At 48.0% G+C, this 16267-nt stretch overlaps 1 protein-coding gene across 1 annotated transcript; it reads left to right on the forward strand.

Annotated features, from left to right (window-relative positions):
- The first annotated feature begins 14023 nt into the window (after positions 1-14023).
- On the forward strand, positions 14024-15841 carry PTF1A (pancreas associated transcription factor 1a). Its single transcript, XM_061435549.1, has 2 exons — positions 14024-14901; positions 15321-15841. Exons 1-2 carry the CDS (start codon positions 14124-14126, stop codon positions 15521-15523), a joined length of 981 nt encoding a protein of 326 aa, XP_061291533.1. The 5' UTR covers positions 14024-14123; the 3' UTR covers positions 15524-15841.
- The last annotated feature ends 426 nt before the right edge of the window (positions 15842-16267 follow it).

Below are 16267 nucleotides of genomic sequence, written 5' to 3' on the forward strand. Positions count from 1 at the left end.
TCACATCTCATGTCTCCTGCACTTGCAGGCAAGTTGTTTACCACTAGCACAGTGTATTAATACAGTCTTATTTCTATGTGATTTTCTATACATAAATAGATAAATTCACTGGTAGAGTGGATAATCAAAAATGGTAATGATAAGGTGTTACAGACTCAATGGGCATGAGTTTGAGTAAACTCCAGAGACAGTAAAGGACAGGGAAGCCTGGTTTGCTGCAGGCGTGTGCTAATCCTCCCCCCTCCATGGACACACAGAATACTTCTCTCTCCTTATTTGCTAACATCCCAAGTACTAACTGGGAATATGGTCACTGAACTCAAGACCACATTTGTCACCTTCCCTTGTAGCTAGATGTGGCCATGTGATGGCTCAGGCCAACTGAATGTGAACTGCAGTGATATATGCAACGTTCAGGCCATGATCTTGAAAGGCGCATACCCTTTCTGTTTCCTTCTTCTTGCTGGCTGGGATGCAGACATAATGGCAGGAGCTGGAGCAGCCATTTTGGACTCAGGGTTTGAAGCCATGTTTCAGGAAGATAGAGCAACAAATTACAAGGAAGTTTGATCCTACCCCCTAGGCATTTAGCCCTCATATAAACTTCAGATTGCTTATGCTTGGACTTTTACTAGAAAGACAAAAATGTTATATTGTCTTTATATATTTGTTACAGAAGCCAGAACTTTATCCAGAATAATGCAAGGTTTGTGGTAAAAATAAAAAGGAGATCAGTCCTGGGTGTTCTTTGGAAGGAATGATGCTAAAGCTAAAACTCCAGTACTTTGGCCACCTCATGCAAAGAGTTGACTCATTGGAAAAGACTCTGATGCTGGGAGGGATTGGGGGCAGGAGGAAAAGGGGACGACAGAGGATGAGATGGCTGGATGGCATCACCGACTCGATGGACGTGAGTTTGAGTGAACTCTGGGAGTTGGTGATGGACAGGGAGGCCTGGTGTGCTGCAATTCATGGGGTCGCAAAGAGTCGGACACGACTGAGCGACTGAACTGAACTGAACTGAGCTGAACTTTTTAAATGATTCCTTTATACAGACAATTGGGGCTCAAGATGAAAGCTACCAATGGTATAGAACCTTTCAGGTTTTTTCTAATGCCTATGATATTACCTCTTATTCACATCATTTCCTCTTGTACTTTATAGACATTTAATAAAAACGTATTCAATACTGTAAGGTATACTTGAAAGTTGGTACAAGAACAGAGTATTAATGTTCCCACTATAATAGCAAAAACAACAGGATGTGTTAACTCACCTTATTTAGGTAAACATTTTGCAATATATGCATATATCAGATAATCACACTGAACACATTATGATGTTATATGTCAATTATATTTTTATAAAGCTTGAGGGGGGAAGGAAAAAAACCTATTGGTTAACCCACTGAGTATAGAGGGAAACAGAATGAAACTGGCATTTTTTGAGTGCCTACTTTGTATCAGATATTTTACATACATCACTTCCCACAGCAATCCTTAAGGTAGATATTATTTCTTCCCATATCTATAGCCAATGAAACTAAAGCTCAGCAAGTTTAAATAACATATACAGTAAAACACAACTGGAAGAAGTAGAGCAGATACTTGAATTTGAACTCAGAACTATGTGAGTCAAATGTTCACGCTTGTCCATCCCCACACAAAAATATTTCAAATACTTCCTCTTCCAAACTGTCAGACTCTTCCTCCTGTCTCCTTCCCTTTCTAATTCTGCTCCATGTCCTTTTTACTTTACTCCCTGCCCCCTTTCCTCTCTGCCCTTTAATCCCTCACCTGAAGTCAAACATGTATTTGATAATCACGTAGAACAGTATTCCTCAAACTTGACTCCGAATATATGTATGCATTTATATGTGTGTATACACATTTATATAACACATAGATGCATATATGTCCTTATATATAATCCCCACACTTTCCATAGACAAATAAAGCAAATCAACAACAAGAAGAGTGTTCATGAGTCCTGCATGTCAGCTTAAATGATCATTAAAATGAAATCGGTGAAGGATAAAGAAGATGTGTATATATACACAATGGAGTACTACTCAGCCATAAAAAAGAATGAGATAGTGCCATTTGCAACCACATGAATGGACCTGGAGGTTATCATACTAATTGAAGTAAGCCAAAGACAAATGTATGATATCACTTATATGTGGAATCTAAAAAAAATGATACAGATGAACTTACTTACAAAATAGAAATAGACTCAGAGAAACAGAAAACAAACTTATGGTAACCAAAGGGGAAAGGGGAGGATGGACTGATTAGGAATTTGGAGTTAAAATATACACACTACTATGTATAAAATAGATAACCAAAAAGGTCCTACTGTATAGCACATGGAACTATACTCAGTATCTTCTAATAGTGGATACTTCTTCTGGATTCTCTTCTACAATGGAAGAGAATGTAAAAAATGAATGTATATATCTATATATACATCACCTTGCTGTATGTACACCTGAAACAAGCACAACATTGTAAACTATTTCAATAAAAGATTTAGACAGAATTGCTTAAATATTTGCAGACATAATATTGGTATAAACCCTTTATGTGTGTTTTTCATATATAACTACAAAACTAAACACATTAAAATAATTTTAAATCTTCAAGTCCATAAAATTCTAATTAACTTTAATTTAATGTGATATGACCTATTTGTAATGACATTTGCCCCTTACAAAGCTGACATGATGTTGGTCCCAATCTTCAGCCCACTTTGGGTCTCATTTATTTCTCCACCAGTTTAATTAAACTACTGTGATAGCTTTGTTTATCTAGCTTGTTTTGTAGTTATTTGGTTTCTTGGCACCAGCACAACTTCTGTATATCTTCTTTAGGCCAGAGCAATTAAAACAGACTGGCCCCACCACAGTCTTCCCTTGGAGGAGGAAATGGCAGTTCACTCCCATATTCTTGCCTGGAAAATGCCATGGACAGAGGAACCTGGTGGGCTATAGTCCATGGTGTTGCAAAGAGTCGGACATGACTGAAGCAACTTAGAACATAAAGCACACACCACAGTCTTAAATATAAATTCAGGTTCAGACTTCAAGTTCAAGGTAGGGCTAAGTTTTCGGGTGGCCATTCAGGTGGACCAGAATATGCTCACCCTTTGTTGTCAGTGTTTTTTAAGATTATCATCTCCATGGATGAAACTGGAGCCTATTATACAGAGTGAAGTAAGCCAGAAAGAAAAACACCAATACAGTATACTAACACATATATATGCAATTTAGAAAGATGGTAACAATAACCCTGTATACGAGACAGCAAAAGAGACACTGATGTATAGAACAGTCTTATGGACTCTGTGGGAGAGGGTGAGGGTGGGAAGATTTGGGAGAATAGCACTGAAACATGTATACTATCATGTATGAAACGAGTCACCAGTCTAGGTTCGATGCACGATACTGGATGCTTTGGGCTGGTGCACTGGGACGACCCAGAGGGATGGTATGGGGAGGGAGGAGGGAGGAGGGTTCAGGATGGGGAACACATGTATACCTGTGGCGGATTCATTTCAATATTTGGCAAAACCAATACAATATTGTAAAGTTTAAAAAAAAAAAACACATTACTATAAAATATCACTAAATGTATATTTTAGATATATATGAATATCAAATTAGTCATAGAGTTTTATCTTCAAAATTTAAAAATATATTTCAGGCTTACCTGAAAAAAAAAAAAAGATTATCATCTCCAGGGACTTCCCTGATGGTCTAACGACTAGACCACGTTCCCAGTGGCTAACGACTCCTTGCCCCCTTATGCAGGGTGCTCATGTTCGATCCCTGGTCAGGGAACTAGATTCCGCATGCCAAGAGTTCACATGCCACAACTAAAGATCCCACATGCCACAACTAAAACCCGGTGCAGCCAAGTAAATAAATATGTCTAAAAAAACAATTATCATCTACACATGGTCACAAGATCGGGGGAAAAAAAGTTGTAATTGGACTTCCCTAGTGGCCCAGTGTATAACAATCTGCCTTCCAATGCAGGGGACCTGGGTTCAATCCTTGGTCAGGGAAGACCCCACATGCCTTTGGGCAAGTAAGCTGGTGCACCACAGCTACTGAGCCTGCACTCTAGAGCCGCTGCTCCGCAACAAGAGAAACCACAGCGATGAGAAGCCCATGCACTGCAACTAAAGAGTAGCCCTCGTGCAGCAGATGCAGAGTGGCCAAAAGTAAGTATATATTTTTAAAAGTTATAATTAACTTGTGAAGCCTTCCTTTGAGAAGTATGGATCTGCAGAAATGAGAGAGGTCCAGTGATAGGACCCTCCCCAGGAAAATCAAACTCCTGGGTATGGAAAGCGTCCTTTAGTTATGAAGAGGGAAAAGTCTATAAATACGAGCCATTGATTACAGAGGCAGGGGTGGATTACAAAGTGACAGCTTTCTGTAACAAGCCTGGCTAGTTTTTCCTTGCAGGTAAGGAAAGGTGTCTGGCTTCTCTCTGCAGGGCTGGTGAGGATAGAGGAGTAAGAAAGGAATTCCAGCTCTTGCCCTGTTCCTGCCTTCCAGGCCCTGGTATTTGTTCAGCTAACCAGTGTCTCTGGGGAGGACAATGCAAAAGAGAAGCAGCAGAGATGGGCCTGCGTGAACGCCCCCAGCTAAGGGCTGGCATCCTGCTCCATGCCTTCCCAGGCTTTGCTGTGGGGGGCATCCTCTGTGAATGGACCACTTTTCCAGCCCCCCCCCCCCACTCATAACTAAGAGCATTAGCAAGACACTGTCACCAGGCCTAATCCAAACTGCCTCCCACAGCTGTGAGAACAGCTGAATAGAGATCCAGTGCTTCTTCCAGTGTCTGTGGTGAGTCAGTCTCCATGTTGGGTGATAGATTTGTTGATGTTTGCTGTTGTTCTTATTGCTTAGTTGCTCAGTCATGTCCAGCTTTTTCTGACCCTATGGACTGTAGCCTGCCAGGTTCCTCTGTCCATGGGCTTCTCCAGGCAAGAATACTAGAGTGGGTTGCCATTTCCTTCTCCAGGGAATCTTCCAGACCCAGGGATCAAACATGCATCTCCTGAATTGGCAGGCAGATTCTTGATCACTGAGCCACCCGGGAAGCCCTTGTTGATATTGGTCCACTATAAATCCAGGAGATCACATAGAGGTGGGTGAAGCCAAGAGGAATGACTCCTACTTGACTAATGACTCCTATGTGTACTTAATGATACATTCCCATCCACTCCACCAATGTTTACTGAGCCTACAAACCTGCTTTGTGTTAGTCACTCAGTCGTGTCCGGCTCTTTGTGACCCCATGGGCTGTAGCCCTCCAGGTTCCTCCATCCATGGAATTCTCCAGGCAAGAATACTGGCATGGGTTGCCAGTCCCTTCTCCAGGGGATCTTCCCAACCTAGGAATCGAACCCAGGTCTCCTGCATTGAAGGTAGATTCTTCACCATCTGAGCCACCAGGGAAGCCCAACAAACCTACTGCTGCTAAATAAATAAATGAGCAAATAAATAAAGTCAGACAAACACTACTCTGTGCCCAGTGCTGAGTAGGTGTTTGTATTTGTTAACTCACTTAATCCTCACAATAACCCGATGAGGTAGTTGTGTTTTTTTTAAGATGTTTTAAAAATGTGGACCATTTTTAAAGTCTATATTGAATTTTTTACAATATTGCTTCTGTTTTTTATGTTTAGTTTTTTGACCTCAAATCTCATAGCATCTTAGCTCCCTGAACAGACTCTGAACCTGAAACCTCTGCATTGGAAAGTAAAGTCTTAACCGCTGGACCACCAGGGAAGTCCTGAGGTAGTAGTGTTATATTAATAATTTCTTCTTGTATATGCAGGCGTGGAGGCTCATGGATGTTAGCTAACTTGCCCAAACAGCTAGTCAGTGGCAGAGCAGCTGGAATCCAGGCAGCCAGGCTTTGGAGCCTATACTTATGAGCTCTGTGCTTCCCAGCCTCTCTGGGGGGCCAGTGGATAGTGGGATGCCCTTTTCTCTGCAACAAAAATAGGCTCAAACCTCTAGCAGGGTCCAATCTGAGAGGGGTCCTGTGGTGGCAAAACCTGAGGCCTGGGGACTTCCCCGGTGGTCCAGTGGCTAAGACTGCATGCTCCCAATGCAAGGGGCACGGGTTCAATTCCTGGTCAGGGACTAGGTCCCATGTGCCACAATTAAGACCTGGTGCAGCCAAATAAATAAATAAATATTTAAAAAAAAAAAAACCCACCTACGGTCTGTGTAGAGTGCTTATGTCTTGGAATGTTCAAGCATAAAAACTGTATTCCAGACTTATAGGCAACTTTTCTAAATAACTGGAATTGCTTTCCAGGTGGTGCTAGTGGTAAAGAACCAGCCTGCCAGTGCAGAAGACCTAAGAAATGTGGGTTCAATCCCTGGGACAGGAAGATCTCCTGGAGAAGGACATAGCAACCCACTCTAGTATTCTTGCCTGGAGAATCCCATGGACAGAGGAGCCTGGAGGGCTACAGTCCATAGTGTTGCAAAGAGTCGGACAGGACTCAGTGACTGGGCATATACACACTTGACTGATAGTAGGCACGTGCCTGCTTGAACTGCGCACAGGCCAGCATGCTGCTGCTGCTGCTGCTAAGTCGCTTCAGTCGTGTCCGACTCTGTGTGACCCCATAGACGGAAGCCCACCAGGCTCCCCGTCCCTGGGATTCTCCAGGCAAGAACACTGGAGTGGGTTGCCATTTCCTTCTCCAATGCATGAAAGTGAAAAGTGAAAGTGAAGTCGTTCAGTCATGTCTGACTCTTCACGACCCCATGGACTGCAGCCCACCAGGCCCCTCCACCCATGGGATTTTCCAGGCAAGAGTACTGGAGTGGGGTGCCATAACAGGCCAGCATACACTTCTTCAAGTACAGATTAACCTGGCTGAGGGAAAGTTTTGCTCTAGGCAGGATTTTAAGAAACAAGAAAAAAATGCCACTGTAATACCCTATATCTTCAGGACCACTGTAAAGAGTGAAAGCTAAGGTATCATTGAGAATAGGTAGAAAAATTTCCAAGGGAATCACAATCAGTGGTCTGCTAGGCAAGGAAGAAAGTCAGCCCACAAGTGGAACACATTGGCTATTCTGAGAGATACTCAACTGTGAATTCTTAGGAGTGGTCCTTCAAGTGAAAATGAAATTATCCGATGGTAAAGTCCTACAATGAACCATCATGCCACCATTAAAACCTGTCTGTTAAAGTAAAGATATGGGGAAATGGTGATGAGAGATGGTCAAGTGAAAAGTGCAAGACATGAAACTAAAAACACCAGAGGAAAGAGACCAAAATGTTAGCAGCAGTCACGTGGAGTCTGTGGACCATGCAAACAATGTGGTGGGTTTAATGAATTTAAATTTAAAATTTCTTTTAGGACTTCCCTGGTAGTCCAGTGTTTAAGAATCTGCCCGACAATGCGGGGAACATGGGTTCGACCCCTGGACTGGGAAGATATCACGTGCTGCAGGATAACTAAGCCCGTGCACCACAGTTACTAAGCCTGTACTCTAGAGCCTGGGTTCCAAAACAAGAGAAGACACCGCAGTGAGAAACCTGCACACCACAACTAGGGAGCAGGCCCTGCTCGCCACAGCTGGAGAAAGCCCGCATGCAGGAATGAAGACTCAGCCAAAATGATTTTTTTTCTTTTTTAAAGAAAAAGTCTATCCATTAGCCACTCAGTTCCTTTCTCAGTGCAGCTAATGTCATCAGTTTCTGGCATCTCCATCTAGAGATATTGGATGGCTGCATAAACAAATGCTTTCACATATACTCACTGCCTTCTTTTTTTTTTTTTAATGCAAAAATACTAGCTATTCTTGTTCCTTTCACTTTAATGATGTATCCTGGAGATCATTTCACATTGTTACATCAAAAGCACTCTTATTCTGTTATGGCAGCTGAATATTCCACAATACGTGCATGCTAAGTGGCTTCAGTCGCGTCTGACTCTGTGACTCCATGGTCTGTAACCCACCAGGTTCCTCTGTCCATGTGATTCTCGAGGCAAGAATACTGGAGTGGGTTGCTGTGCCCTCCTCCAGGAGATCTTCCCAACCCAGGGATTGAACCCATGTTTCTTATATCTTCTGAAATGGCAGGAGGGTTCTTTACCACGAGTGCCACCTGGAAAGCCCAAATATTCCACAATATAGAACCATAATTCACTTAAGGCCCTATGGATGGACATGAAACAAACAAACAAACAAAAATTACAGCTTTAAAGAGAAACAAACAGAAAAAAGCTCCACATTTCTATTAATTTTATTTTATTTTATTTTTTTTGCCTTCTCACTGCTCACCATGGAGGCCAAAACACAGAAGTCTGATTATAATGACCTGCAATGTTTACCTTACTAAAGACCAAACACCTTTTGGAATAACAAGACTGAAGGACAAAGCTCAGAAGCTTTATTCATCAAACAAACCATGGCATGCCAGAAAACACTTATTTGGAGAAGTATATCAGCGTTTTGGTGTTTCTCCCTCCAAAGATTAATGTTTAACGATGGGAAATGCAAGAAGGAATGTAGTGGGTGTTGGGTGTTGGGCTTTTCACTCTGTTTAATGGCAGCCATGGCAGCCGTGTGCGTCCTGCCCTCATTCCCAGGTGGGACACAGCTCAGCTTCTTCTTCTTCTTTATTTTTTTAAGGCTGAGTAGCTTCAGAGTGGATAATGTCTGATGGAAACCCTGGAAAACAATGCTGACACCTCCCCCCGCCCTCGTGCTGGAAATCCACATTTCTGCTCTTGTGGCTCCATGGTGCCAGCTGTATCACTCCGGGATGCTGACTGAGTCTTTCTGAATCTAACTGCTTGCAAACAATCAAAACACCTGACCAGTTCATCTCCCAGAGCTGTGTTAGCAAACAAGAGGGTCCATGTGAAAATCACATTTCATCAGCTACATTCAGTGTAGAGACAGAGGAGGGGCAGGAAGATGCTACGTAAGGCAGGTGAGATATGGAGTCAGCCAGCCTGGGCGGAATTTGGTCCCCTTCTCTGACGGGCCGTTGTAGCCCTAGGTTTATGGCCGAGTTTCTTCTGTTCAGTGGTTGAAATAAGGAGGATGTCCTCCAGCAGCATTTTGAGGACAAGGGATAGCCCTCCAAAATGCTCATCTCCATCTTTTCTACCTTTGTATTATTCCTTCTACCCATCTTATGATAAACATAAGAGCTTCAGACCAAACCAAGGAGCTCAGGCTAGTAGGGTAGAGAAGGCAATGGCAACCCCCTCCAGGACTATTGCCTAGGAAATCCCATGGACAGAGGAGCCTGGTAGGCTACAGTCTATGGAGTCGCACAGAGTCAGACACGACTGATGTGACTTAGCAGCAGCAGCAGCAGGCTAGTAGGAAGGACAGTGGAAAGCCAGGGAGAGGGACTTCCCTCGTGGTCCAGGGGCTGAGACTCAGGGCCCAGTGTCAATTCCCGGTGGGGGAGCTAGATCCCACATGCTGCAACTAAGACTTCGCATGCCGAGACTAAAGACTCCACGTGCTGTAACTGGAAGAACTAGCACCCTTGTGCTGCAACAAAGATTCCACGTACGGTAACCAGACCTGGTGCAGCCAAACTGATTGATTTAATGCAAGAAATTTTAAAAAGAAAACCAGAGAGAAGTCACTGTGGCATTGGAAGACACGGTAAGTTAATAAAGGGTAAAGTAAAGAGAAGATGAGGAGGATGATAGGTAGGCAGGGCTAGTTCAAGGAAGGCCTTTGAAGTCATGTCAAGGAGTCTGGCCTCCACTAGGCCAGTCCTTTCCAGGATGGAATAAGATGGCACCTGATCAGAGTGCACTTTCTGAGTGGAAAAATCATCCATAATCTATATAACGTGACTTTGGGGGGCAGAGAAAGTCCCATGAGCCCATATTTAATTCTGTATTCTTTGTCTTCTGCTGGAAATTGCACCATTCAGTGATTCCTTTCTCAGCACATCAGAAGGTGTGGTGATATCCACAGTGTGGCCAGGACTCTGGAGAGGGCAGGAAGGTGGTGTGTGGTAGTCTGGGCTGGCTCAGAATGGGACCCAGACCGATTACATTGCACATCAATATAAATTCACCTTTTATGAGTCTGTTCTCAGCAGCCAGTGGAACCAGCACTAGGCTGGCATGGACTGGGATTGATAGTAACCTGCTGTGTGACCTTAGGGAAGTCACCAGACTTTTCTGGGCTTCAGAGGCCTTTCAGCATCATCATTCCCATGAGGGTGGGTTGATGAGGGCCCTCAAGTGAAAAGAGAAAGTTTTCATAGAATGAGAGAGGGGAATGGTAAAGAAAGGGGAAACAAGACACTTGTGAGGACAATTCAGCCACCTGGTATCACCTCTGTGTTCAAGAGTGGGGAACGGGAACAATTTAGGTCAATGAGAAATTAACATGGACCCATTTTCAAGTTGGGAGACAGACCATGAGTCACACCTGCTTGCAAGCACTAAGTGAGGAGCATGGGACGCTGGTGGGGAGACGGCTGCACCCTATTTCTCCTGCAGGGAGGACACGTGCCAAGGAGTGTCCAGCACTGTGGAGCCATACGAAGGTGGGGCAAAGGATGGAGAACCTGGAGCCCCAGCCTTTATGGCTGTTTTGTAGAGAATCCATTCTGGGCAGGAGACAGGGATCTGGGCTCCAACCCTCCAGTTATGGTTCTGAAAAGCCAGGGGAAGACTCTAGAAATGTTTTCTGGGAAAGCAAGGAGCAAGTATTCAGGTCGGTAACTCCTGGGACAGAGAGAGAGCTGAGAGAGACAGAGATGATGGACACAAGGGCAGACGGACACAGCAATGCCCCACAGCCCTTGCCAGACATTCTCCTGAAACTGAGAAGCTTAAAGATGGCCTGAGGCTTCTGGCAGCCCCAAAGGCAGTGCGGTAGGAGCCTTCTGGGCCTAGGAGGACAGGTGCCACTGAGAGATTTGAAAACAATCTCAAGGCTTCACCAGGATCTGACCCTAAAAAAAGAGTCAAGCACCTCACCACTGTCCAACCTTAGGGGCCAGATGTTATTTCATACTGAGGCAGGAACAAGGTTAGGGTACGTCTCTCTTGAGGACAGAGGGTCAGAGAGAAGCTTCGGGCTTAACAAAGGGTGTAGAAACTTTTAGCTCTGGGACCAGCCCTGTCCATCTGCCCTGAAGTACCTGAAACCTTGCGTTCTTGTTCCATTCCACACTCGACCAGTGCCTAGAGGACCCGGGGTGTGCAGAACTGGGGCGGGTGGGGGGTTGGGGTGGGCAGCGGTGCGGGGGAGGAATGAGAGCTGGAGTCTGGAGTCTGTAGAGGGCTCTGTCCCAGCCATCTCCTCCGCCAACCTGTTGCTTCGAGAGGCAGAGGGCAGCCATCCACACTTTTGTGACCTCCAGTGACCCAGAGAAAATTCCCTTTATTATCAGTGAAGCCTTTCTTCTTTTTAGTAGAGAAAAGAACAATCATGTCTTACTTAAGGACAGAGTGTGTGTGTGTGTGTGTGTGTGTGAGAGAGAGAGAGAGAGAGAGCATGCCAGCCCACACCAGCACCCCAGTATCAACATCTGCAGGCCTGACCCTTGCTTCCCCAAAGGACAAGTCAGCAGACAGTTCTCTAAGGGAAAAAATGGTGGGGGTGGGGAGGGAAAGGGCAAGGAGGGAACAAGTGACTATCTTTTCTTTTCCTCTTCCTCCAGGCTCATCTATGCAGCCCTAGAAGCTGCCCAGAACCTCCACACTAGCTCTGCTCAGCTTCACAGGACAGTAAACTTTCCCACCAGCACTGGACGTGCCCATTGTTCACTTGGGTGCCCTAGGTAAAGTTCTGGGCCCTTCTATAAACTCATCAAGCATATGGAAGATGATTTTCTGTGGACTCTGACTGTTAAAATCACACTGGGTATAAAGATCCCCCAAATGTACGCTTACAGACTCCCTGTGTCCCCCAGCCCCCGCTCCCCGACATATGCATGGCACAAACATTTTCTCAAGAGCCATTATATCCATCAGATAAGGTCTCTCAGCCTCTTAAAGAGAGCCTATGTAGGCTGGAACCCCAGTCTTTCCTCCACTGAATGATTATCAATACTTCGGATAAGGCTTTGAAGTCTGGTTATTCGCTATGCCTCCAAGTCCTCAGATTGATCCAAGAGCATGTCCCTACTGGGTTTTAATCTAACCAAGTGAGGGGAGGGGAGGAAGGGCCACCAACAGCTGGCTAGATCTCGGGTCTTGAACTCCTCTTCCCAAACAGCTTCCCTTTCGTTGAGGTGAGAAAGATAAATCTAAATACAGGAAATTGCAGCCCAGTCTTGAACACAGGAAAACTGTCCACATTTGCCTCAGTTTAACTTAATCACCTCACTAGGAAGGATGAGCTAACAAAGGAAGGAACTTACTGGAAAACAGTAAGTCTTTGGGTTAAAATTCTCTGTGTCCTTGGTGGTTCAAGGTAATCTCTGGTGTTCTTATGTATCTTTTGCCCTTAACTTTTTTTGGTTTCAGGATTCAGTTAAACACAATGTAAATGTCTAAAACCAGGATGCCCGTTAAAATCGCTGTTCTATAAGACATGGACCTGGCTTTTGAGAGGAGTTCAAACACCCACTAGAAGAAGCCTCTGGTGGGACAAGTGTCTGAAAAAGGAAGCGGCTGACTCAGGAAGGCGGTGGCTCTCTGTCTTCTGTTGAGAGAACTCGTGCGGTCGGCTGCACTTCTGAACCCTCTGGAATTTGGCTTTTAACAGAATTGCCTCGACCTTGGAAGTGTTTGTTACTTTTCAACTGAGGAATTCGAGTTGCATCGCTGTCTGTAATACTGTCATGGGCCAGAGCACAAATGTTTTGTGTGTATATATATATGTGTGTGTGTGTGTTTTAAGGTCGGGAAAGAAAGGAAAAAGTCGTTCAAGGATGGACCCGGTGGTCAGTGGGAAAGGTGAACGACTCTGGCTTTGAAAACGGTTCACACTCTGCCCATTTACTTCCATGCCGTCTCTCGGACTGCTCCAAAGCAGACGATTCAACTGAGTCCCTTTGTATCCGGTTTTATTGCTCCGGACCCCTAGGGTCTCACAAGAAACATGCCCTGCTGAGCCGCTCTCGGAGGCGGCCTCTCCAGCGTTCCCGTTTCTCCCTCGGGACGGGGAAAGGGAGGGGAAGACAGGCCGGCCGCAGAGCACCGGGCACCGGAGTCAGGATCCTGAGCAGCGCCGGGCAGGCGCGCGCCCCTCAAACCCGCGCCGCGCCTGGAGAGGCGCCGCATCGCCTTCCAACCCCAGCGGCACACACTGCGCAAATTTGACCAGAGTCCTGGAAAGGTTCGGCGATGAGACAGAAGCCCGGAATGGAACCCAGGCCGGAGGCCCGTTCGCGCTCCGGGGGTGGGGGTGGCGAAACCCATCGCCTGAACTGTCCAGGCTGCCCGCACTCGCTGCGCCAACCCCGGAGGAGCAGCGAGCTCCACCTGAGACTCGCTCCCGCCGTCTGGGACGCGGACGCGCCCCGCTAGGGCGTTTTGTGGCTGCGCCGAGACGGGGCGGAAGAGCCTCGGGGCGGAAGAGCCCGGCTGGGCGCAGCGCGCGCCAGCGGACGGCGGCCGCCGGGGGCCGCAGGTGCCCCTGGAGCCGCTCGCCCGGCAGGTACTCGCCCGAGGAGGGGAGGAGAGGGGCGTGAGGAGCCCCGGGCCGCGCGGCCCCGCCTCCCCTTCACCCCGGGAGCTCCCTTCGGGAGGAAAGCCTCCCCGGCCCCAGCCGGCCTCCCGGCCCCCTCCCCGCCGGCACCCCGCACTTGGTGATTGGCTGGCGCCGCGGGTCCCTGGCACGCGCCTGTGGATGTAGTTATAAGAATCCTCGCGTGCCGGCCCTCAGCTTCAGCCGGTCGCCACAGCCCTCCCCAACGCCGCGCGGGCGCCGTCCAGAGCGCAGCGGCCGCCGTCCAGAGCGCAGCGGCCGCGGGCACTCCAGGGAGGCCGGGGCGGGGGGGGGGCGGTCCTCGTTGCCTCGGGCGCGGGACCGGGAGGGCGGGGGCTGCCCGACGAGCCCGAACTGCAGCCGCAAACTTCCAGAGAACACCCCTACCCTAGGCCAGCAGTCCCCCGGGCCCTCGGCGGCGCAGAGCATGGACGCGGTGCTGCTAGAGCACTTCCCCGGGGGCCTGGACGCCTTCCCGTCCTCTTACTTTGATGAGGAGGACTTCTTCACCGATCAGTCTTCTCGGGACCCTCTGGAGGACGGCGATGAGCTACTGGCCGACGAGCAGGCCGAGGTGGAGTTCCTCAGCCACCAGCTGCACGAGTACTGCTACCGCGACGAGGCGTGCCTGCTGCTGCAGTCCGCGCCTCCGGCGGCCCCCCACGCACTCGCCCCGCCGCCCCCGGGGGGCCCGGGAGAGCCGGAGGACAGCGGCGGCGGCGGCTACTGCTGCGAGGCGGGGGCGCCCCCCGGCGGTTTCCCCTACTCGCCCGGTTCTCCACCCTCGTGCCTGGCCTACCGGTGCGCCGGGGTGGCCGCGCTGTCCCCCAGGGCGCGGCTGCGTGGCTTGAGCGGCGCGGCGGCTGCGCGGCGGCGGAGGCGGGTGCGTTCCGAGGCGGAGCTGCAGCAGCTGCGGCAGGCTGCCAACGTGCGCGAGCGGCGGCGCATGCAGTCCATCAACGACGCCTTCGAGGGGCTGCGCTCGCACATCCCCACGCTGCCCTACGAAAAGCGCCTCTCCAAGGTGGACACGCTGCGCCTGGCCATCGGCTACATCAACTTCCTCAGCGAGCTGGTGCAGGCGGACCTGCCCCTGCGCGGCGGCGGCGCGGGCGGCGGCAGGGGGCCCGGCGGCGGAGGGCGCCTGGGCGCGGACAGCCCGAGCAGCCAGGCCCAGAAGGTCATCATCTGCCACCGGGGTACTCGTAAGTGCGTCCGCCTCCCAGCTCGTAGAGGGGCGGGCGGGGGGTGGGGGGGACGGGAACGGGAAGGTCCCGGGGCGGGGGCTGGGTGAACGGACCGACCAGCTGACTGACGAACAGACAGACGGGCGGGCTGTGGGTACCCGCCACCTTGAACCGGAGTTGGCGTTTCTGAGGTTTTTCCGCCACTCTAACGGCGGCCCTGAGGGTGCGCGTCCCGGATAGACTTGCAACTTCTGGGACTGCGGGTTGAGGGCGCTGGGGGCTCGCGGGGTGGAGAAAAAGTGTTGTTCAGAGTAACCAAAGACGCCTGTCTGTCAAAGCGCCCAAAAGGGGATCTCAGAGGACCGGAGAGGCAGTGCTGGGAGCCGAGTTGGACATTCACAATCTGGTTTTTTTTTTCCTTCTTCTCACCTCCTCAGGGTCCCCCTCCCCCAGCGACCCGGATTATGGCCTCCCTCCCCTTGCGGGACACTCTCTCTCTTGGACTGATGAAAAACAACTCAAAGAACAAAATATTATCCGAACAGCCAAAGTGTGGACCCCAGAGGACCCCAGAAAACTCAACAGCAAGCCTTCCTTCAACAACATAGAAAACGAACCGCCCTTTGAGTTTGTGTCCTGAGAAGAGTCAGACCTGCCTGAGGACGTGATTCCGTCTGTGTGCATATTGTACATGTAAATATCTATAATGTAAATGTAACTTAAGAATCACATTTTTCTAATGGCAATCAACTGTTTGTTATTTATCTATTTATTATCCTGTCGAGTTAATGAAATAGATGATCTCTTTTTAAATATATAATTTATATAATTTATCCTGATTTTCTTAAAATATGCAATAGTCTATGATCTTCCCCAGCACCTTTGGCAGAACTCTGCATTAGTGGAAGAACTCTGACCAGAAAACGTCATGCTAATTTATTGCCAGATACGGTTTATTCCTAAGCAATGTTAATAAATGCTATTCATACCGTTTTCTAAAAGTTCTTTTATACTTGATGGGTGTAGCTGTATCTTTAAAGATGAATTAACCTACTTTGTAAAAAGAAAAAAAAAAAAAAAAACTGAACCAGAGACCCCAAACGGAGCTATACTGTAAGAGCCACCTTTTAGATTTAGCTTAAAGGGAGTGGGTTAGAGGATTAGGCCTCATTTCTCTGGGAGAGCCCTTCATCTTCATCCCAGTCCTAACACCCTAGGAAGCAAATGGGTCACGGGGTATTTGTTGCTCTCATTCTTTCAGATGGGAAAGCTAAGGCTGGGAGACATTTGACTTATCCAAGGTCATGGGCACCCTGCGTAATCATAGTGTATAAAGTGGATACTGTGGGTCCGGTGGCGACAGTGGGCTAATTTCTGGGCTAGC

Source organism: Bos javanicus, chromosome 13 (assembly GCF_032452875.1).
Source record: "Bos javanicus breed banteng chromosome 13, ARS-OSU_banteng_1.0, whole genome shotgun sequence".
In the NCBI taxonomy this organism is placed as follows: domain Eukaryota; kingdom Metazoa; phylum Chordata; class Mammalia; order Artiodactyla; family Bovidae; genus Bos; species Bos javanicus.